At 47.8% G+C, this 26157-nt stretch overlaps 1 protein-coding gene across 2 annotated transcripts in view; it reads right to left on the bottom strand.

Annotated features, from left to right (window-relative positions):
• LOC124046630 (neuronal PAS domain-containing protein 3) overlaps positions 1-26157 on the bottom strand; it is a 526017-nt gene that overhangs the window by 141371 nt on the left and 358489 nt on the right. For both annotated transcript variants that reach the window (XM_046367233.1, XM_046367235.1), the window contains one exon: positions 8911-9000. In XM_046367233.1, the coding sequence (XP_046223189.1) occupies positions 8911-9000 (90 nt within the window). The remainder of the gene's footprint in view (positions 1-8910; positions 9001-26157) is intronic.

Here is a 26157-nt window from a genome sequence, read left to right as displayed (position 1 = left end):
ATCTTTCTGCCCCACCATGTTGTTCTATACCACTGTCTTATCTTCTGCAGCCTACCTGCATGCCCCACCATGTTGCTCTATACCACTGTCTTATCTTCTGCAGCCTACCTGCATGCCCCACCATGTTGCTCTATACCACTGTCTTATCTTCTGCAGCCTACCTGCATGCCCCACCATGTTGTTCTATACCACTGTCTTATCTTCTGCAGCCTACCTGCATGCCCCACCATGTTGCTCTATACCACTGTCTTATCTTCTGCAGCCTACCTGCATGCCCCACCATGTTGTTCTATACCACTGTCTTATCTTCTGCAGCCTTCATGCAGCTCTATACCACTGTCTTATCTTCTGCAGCCTACCTGCCCCACCATGTTGCTCTATACCACTGTCTTATCTTCTGCAGCCTACCTGCATGCCCCACCATGTTGCTCTATACCACTGTCTTATCTTCTGCAGCCTACCTGCATGCCCCACCATGTTGTTCTATACCACTGTCTTATCTTCTGCAGCCTACCTGCATGCCCCACCATGTTGCTCTATACCACTGTCTTATCTTCTGCAGCCTACCTGCATGCCCCACCATGTTGCTCTATACCACTGTCTTATCTTCTGCAGCCTACCTGCATGCCCCACCATGTTGCTCTATACCACTGTCTTATCTTCTGCAGCCTACCTGCATGCCCCACCATGTTGCTCTATACCACTGTCTTATCTTCTGCAGCCTACCTGCATGCCCCACCATGTTGTCTTATCTTATACATGCCCCACCACTGCTCTATACCACTCTTATCTTCTGCAGCCTACCTGCATGCCCCACCATGTTGTTCTATACCACTGTCTTATCTTCTGCAGCCTACCTGCATGCCCCACCATGTTGTTCTATACCACTGTCTTATCTTCTGCAGCCTACCTGCATGCCCCACCATGTTGCTCTATACCACTGTCTTATCTTCTGCAGCCTACCTGCATGCCCCACCATGTTGTTCTATACCACTGTCTTATCTTCTGCAGCCTACCTGCATGCCCCACCATGTTGTTCTATACCACTGTCTTATCTTCTGCAGCCTACCTGCATGCCCCACCATGTTGTTCTATACCACTGTCTTATCTTCTGCAGCCTACCTGCATGCCCCACCATGTTGTTCTATACCACTGTCTTATCTTCTGCAGCCTACCTGCATGCCCCACCATGTTGCTCTATACCACTGTCTTATCTTCTGCAGCCTACCTGCATGCCCCACCATGTTGTTCTATACCACTGTCTTATCTTCTGCAGCCTACCTGCATGCCCCACCATGTTGTTCTATACCACTGTCTTATCTTCTGCAGCCTACCTGCATGCCCCACCATGTTGCTCTATACCACTGTCTTATCTTCTGCAGCCTACCTGCATGCCCCACCATGTTGCTCTATACCACTGTCTTATCTTCTGCAGCCTACCTGCATGCCCCACCATGTTGTTATATACCACTGTCTTATCTTCTGCAGCCTACCTGCATGCCCCACCATGTTGTTCTATACCACTGTCTTATCTTCTGCAGCCTACCTGCATGCCCCACCATGTTGCTCTATACCACTGTCTTATCTTCTGCAGCCTACCTGCATGCCCCACCATGTTGCTCTATACCACTGTCTTATCTTCTGCAGCCTACCTGCATGCCCCACCATGTTGCTCTATACCACTGTCTTTTGTTTTGCAGGAAAATATTGTTTACTTTATTTGTTTTACATTTCCATCATCACGACTTTAGTCTATAATAGTGATTTGTTCAAAACATTGCTGTTTCTTTGGCTGTAAATAATTGTTTATTTTAATTGTATTTATTTGACAAAGGATTGTAGCGATTTGCTTAAATGGTGCAGGTGCCCTTTAATTTATATTTTTGGTAACTTTATACTACAAATATAGTGCTGTATTTACAACAAAACATAATTGCCCCTATCAATATAACAAAATCTCATCTATCCTAATCCAACATTTTGCAAGTTGAATGAATCCCAAAGTGATACAAAATTGTAATTTCTGACGGTGGCAGTTTCATGGCTGTGCTAGACATTAAGTCGGAGGCAGTCTGATGATGATATTCTGCAGCAGAGCAGATAGCACAGAGAAACAGGGACTATCTGGAATGACAGGACTGTCTTTGTTTTCATTCAGGGCCCAGGAGTCTACAGGGCCAGCAGGTTCACTGAGGTGGCTCAATTAAACATGACCTTCCCCTGGCCCTGCCGTCACTAGCAGTCCTCATGTAAATGGCCGCCCTCTCCCTCTGCTCTGTCGCAGCGACAACATCATAAATAAAATAATGCTTATTACCCATTTAGTAACATTCTGTATTCATGCCCTGATAGGCTATTTAAACATACAGAGAGGGAAGAAAACCCCCCTCCCGTATGCTTACTGAGGCTTGACGTTATCTTCCCCTCAGCATTTTATTGATAATAGTGTGTCCATTTGTTTTGGATTCACTACAGAGGTCAATTTCGTGTTTGCTCTGGGTTATGGGGAGTTACAGTACAGAGCAGCTGAATTTCACTTGCAAAAACTCCTCACAGTGCAGATTAATAGCTAAATGAAAACACTATTTGGGAAATACATTAACAGTCAACAGTCTTTATTTGTACTATTTTCTACATTGTAGAATAATAGTGAAGAAATCAAAACTATGAAATAACACATATGGAATCATGTAGTAACCAAGAAAGTGTTAAACAAATCCAAATATTGTTGTAAATCAGATTCTTCAAAGTAGCCACCCTTTGGCTTAATGACAGCTTTGCAAACACATGGCATTCTCTCAACCAGCTTCATGAGGTAGTCACCTGGAATGCATTTCAATGAACAGGTGTGCCTTGTCAAAAATGTATTTGTGGAATATCTTTCCTTCTTAATGCATTTGAGCCAATCAGTTGTGTTGTGACAAGGTAGGGGGGTATACAGAAGACAGCCCTATTTGGTCATATTATAGCAAGAACAGCTTAAAAAGAAAAACAACAGTCCATCATTACTTTAAGACATGAAGGTCAGTCAATACGAAACATTTCAAGAACTTTGAAAGTTTCTTTAAGTGTAGTCGCTATGATGAAACTGGCTCTCATGAGGACCGCCACAGGAATGGAAGACCCAGAGTTACCTCTGCTGCAGAGGATAAGTTCATTAGAGTTACCAGCCTCAGAAATTGCAGCCCAAATAAATGCTTCACAGAGTTCAACTAACAGACACATCTCAACATCAACATGAACTGTTCAGTTGGTCGAATTGCTGCAAAGAAACCACTAGTAAAGGACACCAATAAGAAGAAAAGATTTGCTTGGGCCATGAAACACGAGCAATGGACATTAGACCGGTGGAAATCTGTCCTTTGGTCTGATGAGTCCAAATGTGAGATTTTTTGGTTCCAACCGCCATGTCTTTGTGAGACGCAGAGTTGCTGAACAGATGATCTCTGCATGTGTGGTTTTCCACTGTAAAGCATGGAGAAGGAGGTGTGATGGTGTGGGGGTGCCTTACTGGTGACACCGTCAGTGATTTATTTAGAATTCAAGGCACACTTAACCAGCATGGCTACCACAGTATTCTGCAGCAAAATGCCATCTCATCTGGTTAACGCTTAGTGGGACCATCATTTGTTTTTCAACAGGACAATGACACAACACACCTCCAGGCTGTGTAAGGGCTAATTGACCAAGAAGGAGAGTGATGGAGTGCTGCATCAGCTGACCTGGCCTCCACAATCACCTGACCCAATCACCCAACCTGAATCCAATTGAGATGGTTTGGGATGAGTTGGACCGCAGAGTGAAGGACAAGCAGCCAACAAGTGCCCAGCATATGTATGTTCAAGACTGTTGGAAAAGCATTCCAGGTGAAGCTGGTTGAGAGAATGCCAAGAGTGTGCAAAGCTGTCATCAAGGCAAAGGGTGGCTACTTTGATGAATCTAAAACCTATTTTGATTTGTTTAACACTTTTTTAGTTACTACATGATTCTCTTTGTGTTATTTCATAGTTTTGATGTTTCACGATTATTCTACAATGTAGAAAATAATCAAATAAAGAAAGGTGTGTACAAACTTTTGACTGGTACTGTATAACAAATTACTCATTTTGAAAATCGACCGTTTCATTATATTATTGATTGATCCACACAACACAAACAATGACAAATTAACTGACTAATCCAACAATTTAATTTGGTCAGGGTGAGAGTTTAAAAAATCTATATTATCTATTATTAGGCTAAGAATCGGAGTAAACGCTGAGAGAAGGGACTGGGAGTATGAGAAGGGTGTGTGTAAACTGTGTGTGTGTGTCAGGGAATGGATGAGGACGAGGATTGATCGGCTCACAAAGATGTGATCAGAAATTCAGGCAAATGTTTATCCTGATATAATCAGTATGCCCTGTCCATCCCACTTGGCCTTACATCCTCTGGGAGCTGGAAGCAGGGGGTCGCTGCAGTCTCATCCAGCCCCATTGCAGGTGAGGAGATCTGGGCTAGGGGTAGAGTAGGGAGAGGGTGGAGGGGTGTAGGGATCAGGCTCCTGGTAGCTTTCAAATGGCCCTCTCTATCCCTCTGTGTGCATGCAGCCACACATTCACAGCCCTGTCACTTAAAGCAAAGCAGATGCCTACATTCAATTCCAGCTTCACAATTGGAAAAGCCTTTTGCAGTGAAACGTGAATGGGAGCAGGGTACCGAGGTCTAACCGGTGTCGCTCTACAATAAAAGGGAGGCCTTGTTTCGTGAAGGAGGGAGAGAGACTTAACCCTCCCTCCCTCTAACACAGAGAAAGGCATTGGAAATATGCCAACTCAATCACATTGCTGAGCACATAAACAATGGAAAGAGAGCGAGCTTCAACCATATGGTCCCGCTATACATGTCAGGCTCTCAATTTCACAATGTGCCGTTCCTGTAATACTTGAGAGTGTTGTAACATGTTTCTGCAAGGGTGAGTCCTTGGAACGGGTTAAAATACAAAAGCCAGCAATTCCTTTGAGACAGATGAAAAGTCAGATGGTCGCTGTATTCCAGATGTATCAATTTCCTTGGATATTCAGTCCATGCACTGGCAGGGGTGCCGGCATGGAATGGGCCGTGTTCCAAAAGCTAATATTCTGTTGGCCGGAATAATGCAATTATTATTTTCCTAGCTATCAGCCTAAGCACAGAGTGCCATCTGTTATACAAAGCAAACATTCACATCTCAATTGCCCAACAGACAGCTGCATGGTCACACGTCCACATCACCACAGAACTTTGCCAATCTCCACATTGTGCCAGCACTTTGCCAACACAAGAATTTAGAGGGGGTTCCATGACAGTATTTGTCAGTGTCCTTAATGGCACCCTGTTCCCTATATTCCCCAATGGGCCCTGGTCAAAAGTAGTGCACTACATAGGGAGTAGGGTGCCATTTAGGATGCAAACGGGGTATTTAAAAGACAGATTCCTCTACAATCCTGATCTACCTAAAAATGGTACACAAACACATGCTGAATCAGCCGAGCCCAGAGGTTCTACTGGATCCCAACTGCAGTGTCTGTCTGCTGCAAGGCATGTCTGTCTTTCAATTCCATGGCAAGCTACAACAATTCCAATGGCACAGTTACAGAACTGTTAAATACCGCCATTATAAATTGTTGCGGCAGCAGTGGAGTTTTAGCAGGCAGATACGTATAAATTACACCAAATTTGTCTAATAACAACCATTATCCCTTGTCCAAAAAATCCTTTACTTAGTCCACTGTATCTAGCATTAACACATTGTACAATCAATTCAGTATTGATACTTTCCATTCAAAATAATGCCAAGACCATTCTAGAACGCCTGCTTCCTAAAAGGGGAGCTATGGTCACTGATTAGTCATGTAGACAGAACATTAATTCACAGAACTAAGACATACACTTAGACACCTCACAGAACTAAGACATACACTGAGGCACCTCACAGAACTAAGACATACACTGAGGCACCTCACAGAACTAAGACATACACTGAGGCACCTCACAGAACTAAGACATACACTGAGGCACCTCACAGAACTAAGACATACACTTAGACACCTCACAGAACTAAGACATACACTTAGACACCTCACAGAACTAAGACATACACTTAGACACCTCACAGAACTAAGATATACACTGAGGCACCTCACAGAACTAAGACATACACTGAGTCACCTCACAGAACTAAGACATACACTGAGGCACCTCACAGAACTAAGACATACACTGAGGCACCTCACAGAACTAAGACATACACTGAGGCACCTCACAGAACTAAGACATACACTGAGGCACCTCACAGAACTAAGACATACACTGAGGCACCTCACAGAACTAAGACATACACTGAGGCACCTCACAGAACTAAGACATACATTTAGACACTTCACAGAACTAAGACATATACTTAGACACCTCACAGAACTAAGACATACACTTAGGCACCTCACAGAACTAAGACATACACTTAGGCACCTGCAATTAACTGGTGGGGACAGAGGCTTATGCACCATTTGCAAAACAAAAATGGTAATTCTGACCATCTGTTTCACTGAACTGACTGGCTGCACAACTGGTGCCATTATAAGAGCCACTTCACACTAGCACAGCCCTGTCCAATACAATCTTTAAAATCAAAATATGGTAATACATTTACAGACAGTTCAGACAGACTAAGGTATCACACATCACACGCAGCATTCTGGACATTACAATCATCAATGATCAGTGAGCTCAATTTAAAAAGTTGAGTTGCTGGAACTTGATTTCAGACCTTATTCATTAGATACATATTCATTGATTGGTTTTTGTCTACAAGGCTATTAAAAGTGTTACTGTAATAACTTACTAATTTCGCTGTACTATATGATCTGGAAGCAAACAGGTAAAAGACTATTAAGCCAACAATCCTTCCCTCAGTCCTTCTATCTACAAGCCAACATATTGGTCGAAAACATTAACTTTTACAATAAAAATTAAAAAATACTCAAGTTTGATAGAGGGAAGGGCCATTAATTCCATAGCGAGTCCTAACTTATGACTTCATTAACACTGTGTTTGATATGCAAAACATCTCTAGACATTGAATATTTTCATGAATCTGCTTTAGATGGTCAGCCTGGCACCATTAAATGCAGAATCTTGTCAATATGAAAAAGGCTTAAAAACCCTCCTAGATCTAATTCATGTAGAAAATAATTAGCAACGATGTTAAAAAGAAGTGGCTTGGCAGACAGATTAAGTGGCTAAAAAGTAAAACAGCAATTAAGATCATGGAGGGTTAGTGTGTACACATGTTAGATTATACAACTGACTCATACAAGGCAAACATCCCAGAACTGTGTCTCACACACACACACACACACACACACACACACACACACACACACACACACACACACACACACACACACACACACACACACACACACACACACACACACACACACACACACACACACACACACACACACACACACACACACACACACACACACACACACACACACCACTCTCTTTAACTGCTGATAAAACTATGGACAAGATAGCTACTACGTCACGTAGCCCAAAGCTTGGGGGACCTACTTGACAATTAATCAATTATTTGATGGAAATCATTAATACATCTTTACTTGAATTCATCTGTAGATAAATGTGGCTAGAACCTATAGACTTTTCCTATTTTTAATTTGGTAAACTGATTGCCTTTTTGGTCCTTTATATTGTTGTGTAATATCTAATTCAGCGAAACATTGTCTATGCATTCTCTCAGAATGTTATTACAGAATACTTCATTATGAGTCCTGTAATACAAACACACACACGCTGACCACTCTACTATTTGGCTACATCTATTGGCTATATAATAGTTCATTATTATTATACATTTTTCACTGTGAGGGAAATAGTATGTGACTCAGTTGGTAGTGCGTGGCGCTTCCACCGCCAGGGTTGTGGGTTGGATTCATGAGGCCACCCAGATGCAAAATTCATGCACGCATCACTGTATATTATATCACTTTGGATAAAAGTGCATGCTAAATGGCATACTGTATATTATATAATATAAATGGCATATATAATGTAAATATAATATATTATATAAATGGCATATATATTAAATATACCTAGACACCTAGATATAATGCACTAGTCTGCTAAATTAGAGCCCTGGACAGAAATCAGGCTCACCAGTACCTACGTACAGGGCATGTAAATCATTTGGCCACATCTACTGGTTATATAATGGTCAAGTCTATACCTAGAAATATAATCTGGGGGATAGGCTCTGTATGGTCTCTAGTCATTCTTCTATAGACCTGTGTGTGTGTGTGTTTGCTCTCTAGTCTGTCTGTCTGTCTGTCTGTCTGTCTGTCTGTCTGTCTGTCTGTCTGTCTGTCTGTCTGTCTGTCTGTCTGTCTGTCTGTCTGTCTGTCTGTCTGTCTGTCTGTCTGTCTGTCTGTCTGTCTGTCTGTCTGTCTGTCTGTCTGTCTGTCTGTCTGTCTGTCTGTCTGTCTGTCTGTCTGTCTGTCTGTCTGTCTGTCTGTCTGTCTGTCTGTCTGTCTGTCTGTCTGTCTGTTAGCCCCAGACACAAAGCTATGGTGTTTGGAACCATTAGAATCTTCAAGGTCACTCCCCCTGACGTTTGACCTCTGAGACGGCTCAGTCTGTTTATTGACATGTACTTGAACCGGCCAATAGCAGACGAGGACCTGTTAACACACCACTGAGATGAAAAGCACCTTCTGCAAATTAACTACAGGGCAAACAAGCTGATGGGATGTTAAATTAGCTATAATTTGTCTGAATTGTCTTCTAGCGGCCACTGATAAACAAAAGAAACAGAGGGAAAAAGCGCAGTAGTAGCAACAAGGCATTGACAGTTGTTGCACTCACCTGTGAAAGCCCCAGGTATATAGACACCGTCTCAGAGATGTATAAAAACCTTCCCTCCTTGTTTAGTGTAAATACAAATCCATCCAGGGACTGTGGGAGAGAGAGAAAGAGAGAGAGAGATTGTGTTAGATGAGGTGTATACTGGTGTACTGGTACAAAGCATGTAGCGGGAACCCTCTGAGTGTTGTCTGTCTGTCTGCCTGCCTGTCTGTCTGTTTGTCTGTCTGCCTGTCTGCAAATCAAATTACACCTCCTCACGTGGAAGGTAATATCTCTCATGATGACAGTAGAAATTAACAGTGTGTGAAAGCAGGAAAACAACAGCAAGCAAACCCAAGTTGGCACAAACAAAGATAATAAAACGAACAGCACTTCAAAACATATCATCATCACAGTAGTCCATTCCAGTCCATATCCATATGATGTGTGTTCTCCCCCTGCAAAGTCTACTAAAATATGCTGGTTAGGTCTATGCCAGGATGCTGGTAAAGTCTATTCAGTATATTGATCCATTCCACACCAAGCCCATGTAATGTGTATGTATTCTCTTCCTGGATAGTCTTCATCCAGTCAAAATCCATGTAATGTGTTTTTTTACTTCCTGAATGTTGTCTACTCCAGTATGCCGGTTCAATGTCTCATGACGGCCCTGCTATCGGTTCACGACAGGACGCAGCACTCTGTTCTGAGCCCAGCCTCCAACAGTTAACAATTAAGACACCCAGGTCACTCAAGTTAATTACTTCTGCTCCCCCGCTGACTTCTGTAGGGGCAGCTAACCACAGGCACACGCCACAAAGAAAAAGTCCAAATGAAGCCTAATAGATGGAGCAAAACAAGTCTGGCGCTGTGACTACAGGCCCCGGTTGCACAATGTCACTGTCGCTGATCTGGTCACCTTTTCTAGGAAAATGAGGATTACTCTGTCGTGTTGCAAGCAGTGTTGAAGCTCAGATGGCCATGGTATTTCATATTTGCGGGCGATTTATTTTCCCCCATCAACTTAAAAGGAGCACCAAGCAGCAGCTGGTGAGAGGATAGAGAGAGAGAGAGAGAGAGAGAGAGAGAGAGAGAGAGAGAGAGAGAGAGAGAGAGAGAGAGAGAGAGAGAGAGAGAGAGAGAGAGAGAGAGAGAGAGAGAGAGAGAGAGAGAGAGAGAGAGAGAGAGAGAGAGAGAGAGAGAGAGAGAGAGAGAGAGAGAGAGGAAAGTGGGAGAGGAGAGAGAGAGAGAGAGAGGAAAGTGGGAGAGTGATAGAAGAGAGAGAGAGAGCAAGAGCAAGAGAGAGTCTCCGTATCCACTGATAAAACAGGGCAGCCTGGGGCTATTTATGCCTAGCCAGCTCCCAGCCAGCTTCTAGCCAGCTCCCAGCCAGCTTCTAGCCAGCTCTCAGCCAGCTTCTAGCCAGCTCTCAGCCAGCTTCTAGCCAGCTCCCAACCAGCTTCTAGCCAGCTCCCAGCCAGCTCCCAGCCAGCTTCTAGCCAGCTTTCCCAAACACACACACACATCTGCCAGGGGGAAGGGGAGCTTCCTTACATTACACATCTAACGCTAGCACCGATTTAGTGCCTAACATCTACAGACAAAGAAGACTCATAATTTGGCTTTTTGTTAGCTCTCGGCATGGGAGAGGTACATGCATCACATCTTGGATGGGTCTGGAAAATAGGACATTTTATCTTTTATATTGCTCTCAAGGAGAAAGCAGCTGAACAACTATTATCTTAATTTGCACAGATTACAGCGATAATTGTCCATATTAGATTGTGTATCATAAACTGTGCATTAGCCTTTAATATAAATAATACTATTTCAAGTATATAATTTATATCAACTGTAATTTTTACTTTCAGTTTAGATTTACTGTGCATTTGTCACTAAGAGCATCTCCACTCTCTAGTATCCTACTTGTCATCACATAGCTTCCACTGGTCATTGTGTTCTGGTGGAGAGCTAAGCTGGAGGGCCTTTATTCCAGCAGCACCAGCCAGTGGTTCTCTATCCTTCCTTCCTTCCTTCCTTCCTTCCTTCCTTCCTTCCTTCCTTCCTTCCTTCCTTCCTTCCTTCCTTCCTTCCTTCCTTCCTTCCTTCCTTCCTTCCTTCCTTCCTTCCTTCCTTCCTATCAGTTCATTTCAGTTCCCATCAGGGAGAGCACCTTAGCGCCCCAGCAGCAGTGACACACTCTGCCACCCCGTGACCAGAGGATGGGGGGCTCCGGCGGTGTAAAGCTATCATCCGTCCCCACAGATCTCACCCTGCCTGTCACACTGGGCCACAGCACTCACCCCTACCCAGTCTCCAATCATTTCTCCCTGTCCTGCCTGCCTGATCCTCTTTAAAATGCCTAGCATCTGCGGCGCAGGAAAAGGCAACTCCTTACAGGGGGGAGACGATTTGCAGAGCTGAGAAAATGCTACACACACCGGAGTTGTACCGTTCCTGTAGCTAGCTTCCATCTCCACAGTGATAAACGGCCACTGTTTACAGGCTAACCACTGTGTAAAGTGCGCTATAAATCACAGCGGAGACAAACTTCTGGGGGAGAAATGTGTTACATTAAAATGGGATTCTAAAGTAATTTATTTAAAAACCTTTCTGGCTGCTTTGACTGAGTAACACACCTTTTGTTGTGGTGTGCAGTGGGAGTGGGAAGTAGGAGCAGATCCTACAGTGTTAGGTTGATCTTGTTGGCAGGCCCTGAACTCTAACCCCTGGCATCACACAGCCCTGACCTCTGACCTCTAACCCTTTGCACCACACAGCCCAGCTAGTGAACTCTAACCCCTGGCACTACACAGCCCAGCTAGTGAACACTAATCCCTGGCACCACACAGCCCTGACCTCTGGCCTCTAACCCCTGGTGCCACACAGCCCTGACCTCTGGCCTCTGACTTCTGGCCTCTAAACCCTGGCACCACACAGCCCAACTAGTGAACTCTAACCCCTGGCACCAAACAGATGAGAGAGGGCATCAGAGTCCCACCTGCTCAGAGACCCAACCAGTAACTAATGTTACTATAAACCTCTACCCAGCCACTGTACAGATGTTAACTATCAAGACATTTTAATTCAATATTGACAATACATTTGAGGACATATCTTTACGGAGATGATCCTGGAAATATCAATAAACAGGGCCTTCACTCTGTACACACAAACCAGACAACCATGACATAGTCTTTTAAGCGGTTACTTAATGTAACTGACACCTGTTCCTTCCAGAGGACAAAGAAACTTCCTGTGAAGGACACGGTTTGGCAGACATCAATCCTGGCCAGAGAGAACCTCTCTCTCCTCTTGGATATTAACCAACCCAGTGCAGGTCAGATTAGATGGGGCTCATTAACTATCAACATAGCCTTACTATTAGGCCAGACAAAATGGAGAGAGGCAGAGCAGCTGGCAGTAGATCGGGACGGCTACATGCTCACAAAAGCCCCACCACCTCAGTCCTCCGCTGGCCCAGACCCAGCCGCTTAGAACAATCACTGCAATTAACACCTCCAGCAGGGCTGGACACAGCAGTGCTAATACGCAGACAGGCACACATACACACAAGCACACATGAACGTACACACGCACGCACACATGCGCACAGACACCTGCGCCAGATTTCCAGGCACACCTACTTTACACACAAATCACAGCAACGGGTTGGACTATTACGCCCATATCATGTCCTCAGTAAATTACAGCTCTGGTTGGATTTAAGAAAAACATTTATTGGATGAAAAGAAAAAGCCACAGGAGGAGAAAGAGAGGATGCAAGAGATACGGTGTGTGAGAGAGATAGAAAGAGAGATTGGTAGATACGGTGTGTGAGAGAGATAGAAAGAGAGATTGGTAGATACGGTGTGTGAGAGAGATAGAAAGAGAGATTGGTAGATACGGTGTGTGAGAGAAAGAAGAGAGATTAGAAAGAGAGATTGGTAGATACGGTGTGTGAGAGAGATAGAAAGAGAGATTGGTAGATACGGTGTGTGAGAGAGATAGAAAGAGAGATTGGTAGATACGGTGTGTGAGAGAGATAGAAAGAGAGATTGGTAGATACGGTGTGTGAGAGAGATAGAAAGAGAGATTGGTAGATACGGTGTGTGAGAGTAGATAGAAAGAAAGAGATTGGTAGATACGGTGTGTGAGAGAGATAGAAAGAGAGATTGGTAGATACGGTGTGTGTGTGAGAGAGATAGAAAGAGAGATTGGTAGATACGGTGTGTGAGAGAGATAGAAAGAGAGATTGGTAGATACGGTGTGCGAGAGAGATAGAAAGAGAGATTGGTAGATACGGTGTGTGAGAGAGATAGAAAGAGAGATTGGTAGATACGGTGTGTGAGAGAGATAGAAAGAGAGATTGGTAGATACGGTGTGTGAGAGAGATAGAAAGAGAGATTGGTAGATACGGTGTGTGAGAGAGATAGAAAGAGATTGGTAGATACGGTGTGTGAGAGAGATAGAAAGAGAGATTGGTAGATACGGTGTGAGAGAGATAGAAAGAGAGATTGGTAGATACGGTGTGTGAGAGAGATAGAAAGAGAGATTGGTAGATACGGTGTGAGAGAGATGTGAGAGAGATAGAAAGAGAGATTGGTAGATACGGTGTGTGAGAGAGATAGAAAGAGAGATTGGTAGATACGGTGTGTGAGAGAGATAGAAAGAGAGATTGGTAGATACGTGTGAGAGAGATAGAAAGAGAGAGAGAGATAGAAAGAGAGATTGGTAGATACGGTGTGAGAGAGATAGAAAGAGAGATTGGTAGAGAGTGTGCGAGAGAGATAGAAAGAGAGATTGGTAGATACGGTGTGTGAGAGAGATAGAAAGAGAGATTGGTAGATACGGTGTAGATACGGTGTGAGAGAGATAGAAAGAGAGATTGGTAGATACGGTGTGTGAGAGAGATAGAAAGAGAGATTGGTAGATACGGTGTGTGAGAGAGATAGAAAGAGAGATTGGTAGATTGAGAGAGATAGAAAGAGAGATTGGTAGATACGGTGTGTGAGAGAGATAGAAAGAGAGATTGGTAGATACGGTGTGTGAGAGAGATAGAAAGAGAGATTGGTAGATACGGTGTGTGAGATAGAAAGAGAGATTGGAGAGAGATAGAAAGAGAGATTGGTAGATACGGTGTGTGAGAGAGATAGAAAGAGAGATTGGTAGATACGGTGTGTGAGAGAGATAGAAAGAGAGATTGGTAGATACGTGTGAGAGAGATAGAAAGAGAGAGAGATGAGAGAGAAAGAGAGATTGGTAGATACGGTGTGTGAGAGAGATAGAAAGAGAGATTGGTAGATACGGTGTGTGAGAGAGATAGAAAGAGAGATTGGTAGATACGGTGTGTGAGAGAGATAGAAAGAGAGATTGGTAGATACGGTGTGTGAGAGAGATAGAAAGAGAGATTGGTAGATACGGTGTGTGAGAGAGATAGAAAGAGAGATTGGTAGATACGGTGTGTGAGAGAGATAGAAAGAGAGATTGGTAGATACGGTGTGTGAGAGAGATAGAAAGAGAGATTGGTAGATACGGTGTGTGAGAGAGATAGAAAGAGAGATTGGTAGATACGGTGTGTGAGAGAGATAGAAAGAGAGATTGGTAGATACGGTGTGTGAGAGAGATAGAAAGAGAGATTGGTAGATACGGTGTGTGAGAGAGAGAGAAAGAGAGATTGGTAGATACGTAGATACGGTGTGTGAGAGAGATAGAAAGAGAGATTGGTAGATACGGTGTGTGAGAGAGATAGAAAGAGTAGATTGAGATTAGATACGGTGTGTGAGAGAGATAGAAAGAGAGATTGGTAGATACGGTGTGTGAGAGAGATAGAAAGAGAGATTGGTAGATACGGTGTGTGAGAGAGATAGAAAGAGAGATTGGTAGATACGGTGTGTGAGAGAGATAGAAAGAGAGATTGGTAGATACGGTGTGAGAGAGATAGAAAGAGAGATTGGTAGATAGAAAGAAAGAGAGATTGGTAGATACGGTGTGTGAGAGAGATAGAAAGAGAGATTGGTAGATACGGTGTGTGAGAGAGATAGAAAGAGAGATTGGTAGATACGGTGTGTGAGAGAGATGAGAGAGATAGAAAGAGAGATTGGTAGATACGGTGTGTGAGAGAGATAGAAAGAGAGATTGGTAGATACGGTGTGTGAGAGAGATAGAAAGAGAGATTGGTAGATACGGTGTGCGAGAGAGATAGAAAGAGAGATTGGTAGATACGGTGTGCGAGAGAGATAGAAAGAGAGATTGGTAGATACGGTGTGCGAGAGAGATAGAAAGAGAGATTGGTAGATACGGTGTGCGAGAGAGATAGAAAGAGAGATTGGTAGATACGGTGTGCGAGAGAGATAGAAAGAGAGATTGGTAGATACGGTGTGTGAGAGAGATAGAAAGAGAGATTGGTAGATACGGTGTGTGAGAGAGATAGAAAGAGAGATTGGTAGATACGGTGTGTGAGAGAGATAGAAAGAGAGATTGGTAGATACGGTGTGTGAGAGAGATAGAAAGAGAGATTGGTAGATACGGTGTGCGAGAGAGATAGAAAAGAGATTGGTAGATACGGTGTGTGTGAGAGAGATAGAAAGAGAGATTGGTAGATACGGTGTGTGAGAGAGATAGAAAGAGAGATTGGTAGATATTGAGAGAGATAGAAAGAGAGATTGGTAGACGGTGAGAGAGATAGAAAGAGAGATTGGTAGATACGGTGTGTGAGAGAGATAGAAAGAGAGATTGGTAGATACGGTGTGTGAGAGAGATAGAAAGAGAGATTGGTAGATACGGTGTGTGAGAGAGATAGAAAGAGAGATTGGTAGATACGGATACGGTGTGTGAGAGAGATAGAAAGAGAGATTGGTAGATATGAGAGAGATAGAAAGAGAGATTGGTAGATACGGTGTGTGAGAGAGATAGAAAGAGAGATTGGTAGATACGGTGTGTGAGAGAGATAGAAAGAGAGATTGGTAGATACGGTGTGTGAGAGAGATAGAAAGAGAGATTGGTAGATACGGTGTGTGAGAGAGATAGAAAGAGAGATTGGTAGATACGGTGTGAGAGAGATAGAAAGAGAGAGAGATAGAAAGAGAGATTGGTAGATACGGTGTGCGAGAGAGATAGAAAGAGAGATTGGTAGATACGGTGTGTGAGAGAGATAGAAAGAGAGATTGGTAGATACGGTGTGTGAGAGAGATAGAAAGAGAGATTGGTAGATACGTGTGTGAGAGAGATAGAAAGAGAGAGAGATAGAAAGAGAGATTGGTAGATACGGTGTGTGAGAGAGATAGAAAGAGAGATTGGTAGATACGGTGTGTGAGAGAGATAGAAAGAGAGATTGGTAGATACGGTGTGTGAGAGAGATAGAAAGAGAGATTGGTAGATACGGTGTGTGAGAGAGATAGAAAGAGAGATTGGTAGATACGGTGTGGAGAGAGATAGAAAGAGAGATTGGTAGATACGGTGTGTGAGAGAGATAGAAAGAGATGTGTGAGAGAGATAGAGAGATTGGTAGATACGGTGTGAGAGAGATAGAAAAAGAGATTGGTAGATTGGTGTGTGAGAGAGATAGAAAGAGAGATTGGTAGATACGGTGTGTGAGAGAGATAGAAAGAGAGATTGGTAGATACGGTGTGTGAGAGAGATAGAAAGAGAGATTGGTAGATACGGTGTGTGAGAGAGATAGAAAGAGAGATTGGTAGATGAGAGAGATAGAAAGAGAGATTGGTAGATACGGTGTGTGAGAGAGATAGAAAGAGAGATTGGTAGATACGGTGTGTGAGAGAGATAGAAAGAGAGATTGGTAGATACGGTGTGTGAGAGAGATAGAAAGAGAGATTGGTAGATTGGTGAGAGAGATAGAAAGAGAGATTGGTGTGAGAGAGATAGAAAGAGAGATTGGTAGATACGGTGTGTGAGAGAGAGAGATAGAAAGAGAGATTGGTAGATACGGTGTGCGAGAGAGATAGAAAGAGAGATTGGTAGATACGGTGTGTGAGAGAGATAGAAAGAGAGATTGGTAGATACGGTGTGCGAGAGAGATAGAAAGAGAGATTGGTAGATACGGTGTGTGAGAGAGATAGAAAGAGAGAAAGAGAGATAGAAAGAGAGATTGGTAGATACGGTGTGTGAGAGAGAGATAGAAAGAGAGATTGGTAGATACGGTGTGTGAGAGAGATAGAAAGAGAGATTGGTAGATACGGTGTGTGAGAGAGATAGAAAGAGAGATTGGTAGATACGGTGTGTGAGAGAGATAGAAAGAGAGATTGGTAGATACGGTGTGAGAGAGATAGAAAGAAGAGAGATTGGTGAGAGAGATAGAAAGAGAGATTGGTAGATACGGTGTGTGAGAGAGATAGAAAGAGAGATTGGTAGATACGGTGTGTGAGAGAGATAGAAAGAGAGATTGGTAGATACGGTGTGTGAGAGAGATAGAAAGAGAGATTGGTAGATACGGTGTGTGAGAGAGATAGAAAGAGAGATTGGTAGATACGGTGTGTGAGAGAGATAGAAAGAGAGATTGGTAGATACGGTGTGTGAGAGAGATAGAAAGAGAGATTGGTAGATACGGTGTGTGAGAGAGATAGAAAGAGAGATTGGTAGATACGGTGTGTGAGAGAGATAGAAAGAGAGATTGGTAGATACGGTGTGTGAGAGAGATAGAAAGAGAGATTGGTAGATACGGTGTGTGAGAGAGATAGAAAGAGAGATTGGTAGATACGGTGTGTGAGAGAGATAGAAAGAGAGATTGGTAGATACGGTGTGTGAGAGAGATAGAAAGAGAGATTGGTAGATACGGTGTGTGAGAGAGATAGAAAGAGAGATTGGTAGATTGTGAGAGAGATAGAAAGAGAGAGAGATACGGTGTGTGAGAGAGTAGAAAGAGAGATTGGTAGATACGGTGTGTGAGAGAGATAGAAAGAGAGATTGGTAGATATTGGAGAGAGATAGAAAGAGAGATTGGTAGATGAGAGAGATAGAAAGAGAGATTGGTAGATACGGTGTGTGAGAGAGATAGAAAGAGAGATTGGTAGATACGTGTGTGAGAGAGATAGAAAGAGAGATTGGTGTGAGAGAGATAGAAAGAGAGATTGGTAGATACGGTGTGTGAGAGAGATAGAAAGAGAGATTGGTAGATACGGTGTGTGAGAGAGATAGAAAGAGAGATTGGTAGATACGGTGTGTGAGAGAGATAGAAAGAGAGATTGGTAGATACGGTGTGTGAGAGAGATAGAAAGAGAGATTGGTAGATACGGTGTGTGAGAGAGATTGGTAGATACGGTGTGCGAGAGAGATAGAAAGAGAGATTGGTAGATACGGTGTGTGAGAGAGATAGAAAGAGAGATTGGTAGATACGGTGTGTGAGAGAGATAGAAAGAGAGATTGGTAGATACGGTGTGTGAGAGAGATAGAAAGAGAGATTGGTAGATACGGTGTGTGAGAGAGATAGAAAGAGAGATTGGTAGATAGTGTCGAGAGAGATAGAAAGAGAGAGAGATAGAGAAGATAGAGATTGGTAGATATGGTGTGTGAGAGAGATAGAAAGAGAGATTGGTAGATACGGTGTGTGAGAGAGATAGAAAGAGAGATTGGTAGATACGGTGTGTGAGAGAGATAGAAAGAGAGATTGGTAGATACGGTGTGTGAGAGAGATAGAAAGAGAGATTGGTAGATACGGTGTGTGAGAGAGATAGAAAGAGAGATTGGGGGAGACAGGTGGTGACATGGAGGAGACAGAAAGAGACAGGTGGTGACATGGGGGAGACAGAGGGAAACAGATGGTGACATGGGGGAGACAGAGGGAGACAGGTGGTGACATTGGGAAGAATGAGGGAGACAGGTGGTGACATGGGGGAGAAGGAGGGAAACAGGTGGTGACATGGGGGAGTCAGAGGGAGACAGGTTGTGACATGGGGGAGACAGAAAGAGACAGGTGGTGACATGGGGGAGACAGAGGGAAACTGGTGGCGATATGGGGGAGAATGAGGGAGAAAGGTGGCGACATGGGGGAGACGGAGGGAGACAGGTGGCGACATGGGGGAGACAGAGGGAGACAGGTGGCGACATGGGGGAGAAGGAGGCAGACAGGTGGTGACATGGGGGAGACAGAGGGAGACAGGTGGTGACATGGGGAGAAGGAGGGAGACAGGTGGTGACATGGGGAAGACAGGTGGTGACATGGGGGAGACAGAGGGAGACAGGTGGCGACATGGGGGGAGAAGGAGGGAAACAGGTGGTGACATGGGGGAGACAGAGGGAGACAGGTGGTGACATGGGGGAGAAGGAGGGAGACAGGTGGCGACATGGGGGAGACAGAAAGAGACAGGTGGTGACATGGGGGAGACAGAGGGAAACTGGTGGTGACATGGGGGAGACAGAAAGAGAAAGGTGGTGACATGGGGGAGACAGAGGGAAACAGGTGGTGACATGGGGGAGACAGAGGGAGACAGGTGGCGACATGGGGGAGAAGGAGGGAGACAGGTGGTGACATGGGGAGACAGAGGGAGACAGGTGGTGACATGGGGAGAAGGAGCGAGACAGGTGGTGACATGGGGAAGACAGGTGGTGACATGGGGGAGACAGAGGGAGACAGATAGTGACATGGGGGAGGCAGGTGGTGACTTGGGGAGACAGAAAGAGACAGGTGGTGACATGGGGGAGACAGAGGGAGACAAGTGGTGACACGGGGGAGACAGAGAGTGACAGGTGGTGACATGGGGGAGACAGAGGGAGACAGGTAGTGACATTGGGGAGACAGAGAGAGACAGTTGGCGACATGGGGGAGAAGGTTGGGAGACAGGTGGTGACATGGGGGAGACAGAGGGAGACAGGTGGTGACATGGGGAGAAGGAGCGAGACAGGTGGTGACATGGGGGAGAAGGAGGGAGAAAGGTGGCGACATGGGGGAGAATGTGGGAGACAGGTGGCGACATGGGGGAGAAGGAGGGAGACAGGTGGCGACATGGGGGAGACAGAGGGAGACAGGTGGCGACATGGGGGAGAAGGAGGGAGACAGGTGGTGACATGGGAAAGAAGGAGGGAGACAGGTGGTGACATGGGGGAGACAGGTGGTGACTTGGGGGAGACAGAAAGAGACAGGTGGTGACATGGGGGAGACAGAGGGAGACAGGTGGTGACATTGGGGAGACAGAGAGAGACAGGTGGTGACATGGGGGAGACAGAGGGAGACAGGTGGTGACATTGGGGAGACAGAGAGAGACAGGTGGTGACATGGGGGAGACAGAGGGAGACAAGTGGTGACACGGGGGAGACAGAAAGAGACAGGTAGTGACATGGGGGAGACAGAGAGAGACAGGTGGTGACATGGGGGAGACAGAGGGAGACAGGTGGTGACATGGGGGAGACAGAGGGAGACAGGTGGCGACATGGGGGAGAATTAGGGAGACTGGTGGCGACATGGGGGAGACGGAGGGAGACAGGTGGTGACATGGGGGAGACAGAGGGAGACAGGTGGTGACATGGGGGAGACAGAAAGAGACAGGTGGTGACATGGGGGAGACAGGGGGAAACAGGTGGTGACATGGGGGAGACAGAGGGAGACAGGTGGTGACATGGGGAGACAGAGGGAGACAGGTGGTGACATGGGGGAGACAGAAAGAGACAGGTGGTGACATGGGGGAGACAGAGGGAAACAGGTGGTGACATGGGGGAGACAGAGGGAGACAGGTGGTGACATGTGGGAGACAGAAAGAGACAGGTAGTGACATGGGGGAGACAGAGGGAGACAGATAGTGACACGGGGAGACAGAGAGAGACAGGTGGTGACATGGGGGAGGCAGGTGGTGACTTGGGGGAGACAGAGAGAGACAGGTGGTGACATGGGGGAGACAGAGGGAGACAGGTGGTGACATTGGGGAGACAGAGAGAGACAGGTGGTGACATGGGGAGACAGAGGGAGACAGGTGGTGACATTGGGGAGAGAGAGGGAGACAGGTGGTGACATTGGGGAGAATGAGAGAGACAGGTGGTGACATGGGGGAGAAGGAGGGAAACAGGTTGTGACATGAGGGCGTCAGAGGGAGACAGGTGGTGACATGGGGGAGACAGAGGGAGACAGGTGGTGACATGGTGGAGACAGGTGGCGACATGGGGGAGAATTAGGGAGACAGGTGGCGACATGGGGGAGACGGAGGGAGACAGGTGGTGACATGGGGGAGACAGAGGGAGACAGTTGGTGACATGGGGGAGACAGAAAGAGACAGGTGGTGACATGGGGGAGACAGAGGGAAACAGGTGGTGACATGGGGGAGACAGAGGGAGACAGGTGGTGACATGTGGGAGACAGAAAGAGACAGGTAGTGACATGGGGGAGACAGAGGTAGACAGATAGTGACACGGGGGAGACAGAGAGAGACAGGTGGTGACATGGGGGAGGCAGGTGGTGACTTGGGGGAGACAGAGAGAGACAGGTGGTGACATGGGGGAGACAGAGGGAGACAGGTGGTGACATTGGGGAGACAGAGAGAGACAGGTGGTGACATGGGGGAGACAGAGGGAGACAGGTGGTGACATTGGGGAGAGAGAGGGAGACAGGTGGTGACATTGGGGAGAATGAGAGAGACAGGTGGTGACATGGGGGAGAAGGAGGGAAACAGGTTGTGACATGAGGGCGTCAGAGGGAGACAGGTGGTGACATGGGGGAGACAGAGGGAGACAGGTGGTGACATGGTGGAGACAGGTGGCGACATGGGGGAGAATTAGGGAGACAGGTGGCGACATGGGGGAGACGGAGGGAGACAGGTGGTGACATGGGGGAGACAGAGGGAGACAGGTGGTGACATGGGGGAGACAGAAAGAGACAGGTGGTGACATGGGGGAGACAGGGGGAAACAGGTGGTGACATGGGGGAGACAGAGGGAGACAGGTGGTGACATGGGGGAGACAGAAAGAGACAGGTGGTGACATGGGGGAGACAGAGGGAAACAGGTGGTGACATGGGGGGAGACAGAGGGAGACAGGTGGTGACATGGGGGAGACAGAAAGAGACAGGTAGTGACATGGGGGAGACAGAGGGAGACAGATAGTGACACGGGGGAGACAGAGAGAGACAGGTGGTGACATGGGGGAGGCAGGTGGTGACTTGGGGGAGACAGAGAGAGACAGGTGGTGACATGGGGGAGACAGAGGGAGACAGGTGGTGGCATTGGGGAGACAGAGAGAGACAGGTGGTGACATGGGGGAGACAGAGGGAGACAGGTGGTGACATTGGGGAGACAGAGAGAGACAGGTGGTGACATGGGGGAGACAGAGGGAGACAGGTGGTGACATTGGGGAGACAGAGAGAGACAGGTGGTGACATGGGGGAGACAGAGGAGACAAGTGGTGACACGGGGAGACAGAAAGAGACAGGTAGTGACATGGGGGAGACAGAGAGAGACAGGTGGTGACATGGGGGAGACAGAGGGAGACAGGTGGTGACATGGGGGAGACAGAGGGAGACAGGTGGCGACATGGGGGAGAATTAGGGAGACAGGTGGCGACATGGGGGAGACGGAGGGAGACAGGTGGTGACATGGGGGAGACAGAGGGAGACAGGTGGTGACATGGGGGAGACAGGGGGAAACAGGTGGTGACATGGGGGAGACAGAGGGAGACAGGTGGTGACATTGGGGAGACAGAGGGAAACAGGTGGTGACATGGGGGAGACAGAGGGAGACAGGTGGTGACATGTGGGAGACAGAAAGAGACAGGTAGTGACATGGGGGAGACAGGTAGTGACATGGGGGAGACAGAGGGAGACAGATAGTGACACGGGGGAGACAGAGAGAGACAGGTGGTGACATGGGGGAGGCAGGTGGTGACTTGGGGGAGACAGAGAGAGACAGGTGGTGACATGGGGGAGACAGAGGGAGACAGGTGGTGACATTGGGGAGACAGAGAGAGACAGGTGGTGACATGGGGGAGACAGAGGGAGACAGGTGGTGACATTGGGGAGAGAGAGGGAGACAGGTGGTGACATTGGGGAGAATGAGAGAGACAGGTGGTGACATGGGGGAGAAGGAGGGAAACAGGTTGTGACATGAGGGCGTCAGAGGGAGACAGGTGGTGACATGGGGGAGACAGAGGGAGACAGGTGGTGACATGGGGGAGACAGAGAGAGACAGGTGGTGACATGGGGGAGACAGAGGGAGACAGGTGGTGACATGGGGGAGACAGAAAGAGACAGGTGGTGACATGGGGGAGACAGGGGGAAACAGGTGGTGACATGGGGGAGACAGAGGGAGACAGGTGGTGATATGGGGGAGACAGAAAGAGACAGGTGGTGACATGGGGGAGACAGAGGGAAACAGGTGGTGACATGGGGGAGACAGAGGGAGACAGGTGGTGACATGGGGGAGACAGAAAGAGACAGGTAGTGACATGGGGGAGACAGAGGGAGACAGATAGTGACACGGGGGAGACAGAGAGAGACAGGTGGTGACATGGGGGAGGCAGGTGGTGACTTGGGGGAGACAGAGAGACAGGTGGTGACATGGGGGAGACAGAGGGAGACAGGTGGTGACATTGGGGAGACAGAGAGAGACAGGTGGTGACATGGGGGAGACAGAGGGAGACAGGTGGTGACATTGGGGAGACAGAGAGAGACAGGTGGTGACATGGGGGAGACAGAGGGAGACAGGTGGTGACATTGGGGAGACAGAGAGAGACAGGTGGTGACATGGGGGAGACAGAGGGAGACAAGTGGTGACACAGGGGAGACAGAAAGAGACAGATAGTGACATCGGGGAGACAGAGAGAGACAGGTGGTGACATGGGGGAGACAGAGGGAGACAGGTAGTGACATTGGGGAGACAGAGAGAGACAGGTGGCGACATGGGGGAGACAGAGGGAGACAGGTGGTGACATTGGGGAGACAGAGAGAGACAGGTGGTGACATGGGGGAGACAGAGGGAGACAGGTGGTGACATTGGGGAGACAGAGAGAGACAGGTGGTGACATGGGGGAGACAGAGGGAGACAAGTGGTGACATGGGGGAGACAGAGGGAGACAGGTGGTGACATGGGAGAGGAGGGAGACAGGTGGTGACATGGGGGAGACAGAGGGAGACAGGTGGTGACATGGGGGAGACAGAGGGAGACAGGTGGTGACATGGGAGAGAAGGAGGGAGAAAGGTGGTGACATGGGGGAGACAGAGGGAGACAGGTGGTGACATTGGGGAGACAGAGGGAGACAGGTGGTGACATGGGGGAGACAGAGGGAGACAGGTGGTGACATGGGGGAGACAGAAAGAGACAGGTGGTGACATGGGGGAGACAGAGGGAAACAGGTGGTGACATGGGGGAGACAGAGGGAGACAGGTGGTGACATGTGGGAGACAGAGGGAGACAGGTGGTGACATGGGAGAGGAGGGAGACAGGTGGTGACATGGGGGAGACAGAGGGAGACAGGTGGTGACATGGGGGAGACAGAGGGAGACAGGTGGTGACATGGGAGAGAAGGAGGGAGACAGGTGGTGACATGGGGGAGACAGAGGGAGACAGGTGGTGACATGGGGGAGACAGAGGGAGACAGGTGGTGACATGGGGGAGACAGAAAGAGACAGGTGGTGACATGGGGGAGACAGAGGGAAACAGGTGGTGACATGGGGGAGACAGAGGGAGACAGGTGGTGACATGTGGGAGACAGAGAGAGACAGGTGGTGACATGGGGGAGGCAGGTGGTGACTTGGGGGAGACAGAGAGAGACAGGTGGTGACATGGGGGAGACAGAGGGAGACAGGTGGTGACATTGGGGAGAGAGAGGGAGACAGGTGGTGACATTGGGGAGAAGGAGGGAAACAGGTTGTGACATGAGGGCGTCAGAGGGAGACAGGTGGTGACATGGGGGAGACAGAGGGAGACAGGTGGTGACATGGGGGAGACAGAGGGAGACAGGTGGCGACATGGGGGAGAATTAGGGAGACAGGTGGTGACATGGGGGAGACAGAGGGAAACAGGTGGTGACATGGGGGAGACAGAGGAGACAGGTGGTGACATGGGGGAGACAGAAAGAGACAGGTAGTGACATGGGGGAGACAGAGGGAGACAGATAGTGACACGGGGGAGACAGAGAGAGACAGGTGGTGACATGGGGGAGGCAGGTGGTGACTTGGGGGAGACAGAGAGACAGGTGGTGACATGGGGGAGACAGAGGGAGACAGGTGGTGACATTGGGGAGACAGAGAGAGACAGGTGGTGACATGGGGGAGACAGAGGAGACAGGTAGTGACATTGGGGAGACAGAGAGAGACAGGTGGTGACATGGGGGAGACAGAGGGAGACAGGTGGTGACATGGGGGAGACAGAGGGAGACAGGTGGTGACATTGGGGAGACAGAGAGAGACAGGTGGTGACATGGGGGAGACAGAGGGAGACAGGTGGTGACATTGGGGAGACAGAGAGAGACAGGTGGTGACATGGGGGAGACAGAGGGAGACAAGTGGTGACATGGGGGAGACAGAGGGAGACAGGTGGTGACATGGGAGAGGAGGAGGGAGACAGGTGGTGACATGGGGGAGACAGAGGGAGACAGGTGGTGACATGGGGGAGACAGAGGGAGACAGGTGGTGACATGGGAGAGAAGGAGGGAGAAAGGTGGTGACATGGGGGAGACAGAGGGAGACAGGTGGTGACATTGGGGAGACAGAGGGAGACAGGTGGTGACATGGGGGAGACAGAGGGAGACAGGTGGTGACATGGGGGAGACAGAAAGAGACAGGTGGTGACATGGGGGAGACAGAGGGAAACAGGTGGTGACATGGGGGAGACAGAGGGAGACAGGTGGTGACATGTGGGAGACAGAGGGAGACAGGTGGTGACATGGGAGAGGAGGGAGACAGGTGGTGACATGGGGGAGACAGAGGGAGACAGGTGGTGACATGGGGGAGACAGAGGGAGACAGGTGGTGACATGGGAGAGAAGGAGGGAGACAGGTGGTGACATGGGGGAGACAGAGGGAGACAGGTGGTGACATGGGGAGACAGAGGGAGACAGGTGGTGACATGGGGGAGACAGAAAGAGACAGGTGGTGACATGGGGGAGACAGAGGGAAACAGGTGGTGACATGGGGGAGACAGAGGGAGACAGGTGGTGACATGTGGGAGACAGAGAGAGACAGGTGGTGACATGGGGGAGGCAGGTGGTGACTTGGGGGAGACAGAGAGAGACAGGTGGTGACATGGGGGAGACAGAGGGAGACAGGTGGTGACATTGGGGAGAGAGAGGGAGACAGGTGGTGACATTGGGGAGAATGAGAGAGACAGGTGGTGACATG

The sequence above is a fragment of the Oncorhynchus gorbuscha genome, linkage group LG10 (assembly GCF_021184085.1).
Source record: "Oncorhynchus gorbuscha isolate QuinsamMale2020 ecotype Even-year linkage group LG10, OgorEven_v1.0, whole genome shotgun sequence".
In the NCBI taxonomy this organism is placed as follows: domain Eukaryota; kingdom Metazoa; phylum Chordata; class Actinopteri; order Salmoniformes; family Salmonidae; genus Oncorhynchus; species Oncorhynchus gorbuscha.
The sequence above is the reverse complement of the archived record's forward strand: the minus strand, read 5'-3'. Positions and strand labels throughout refer to the sequence as shown.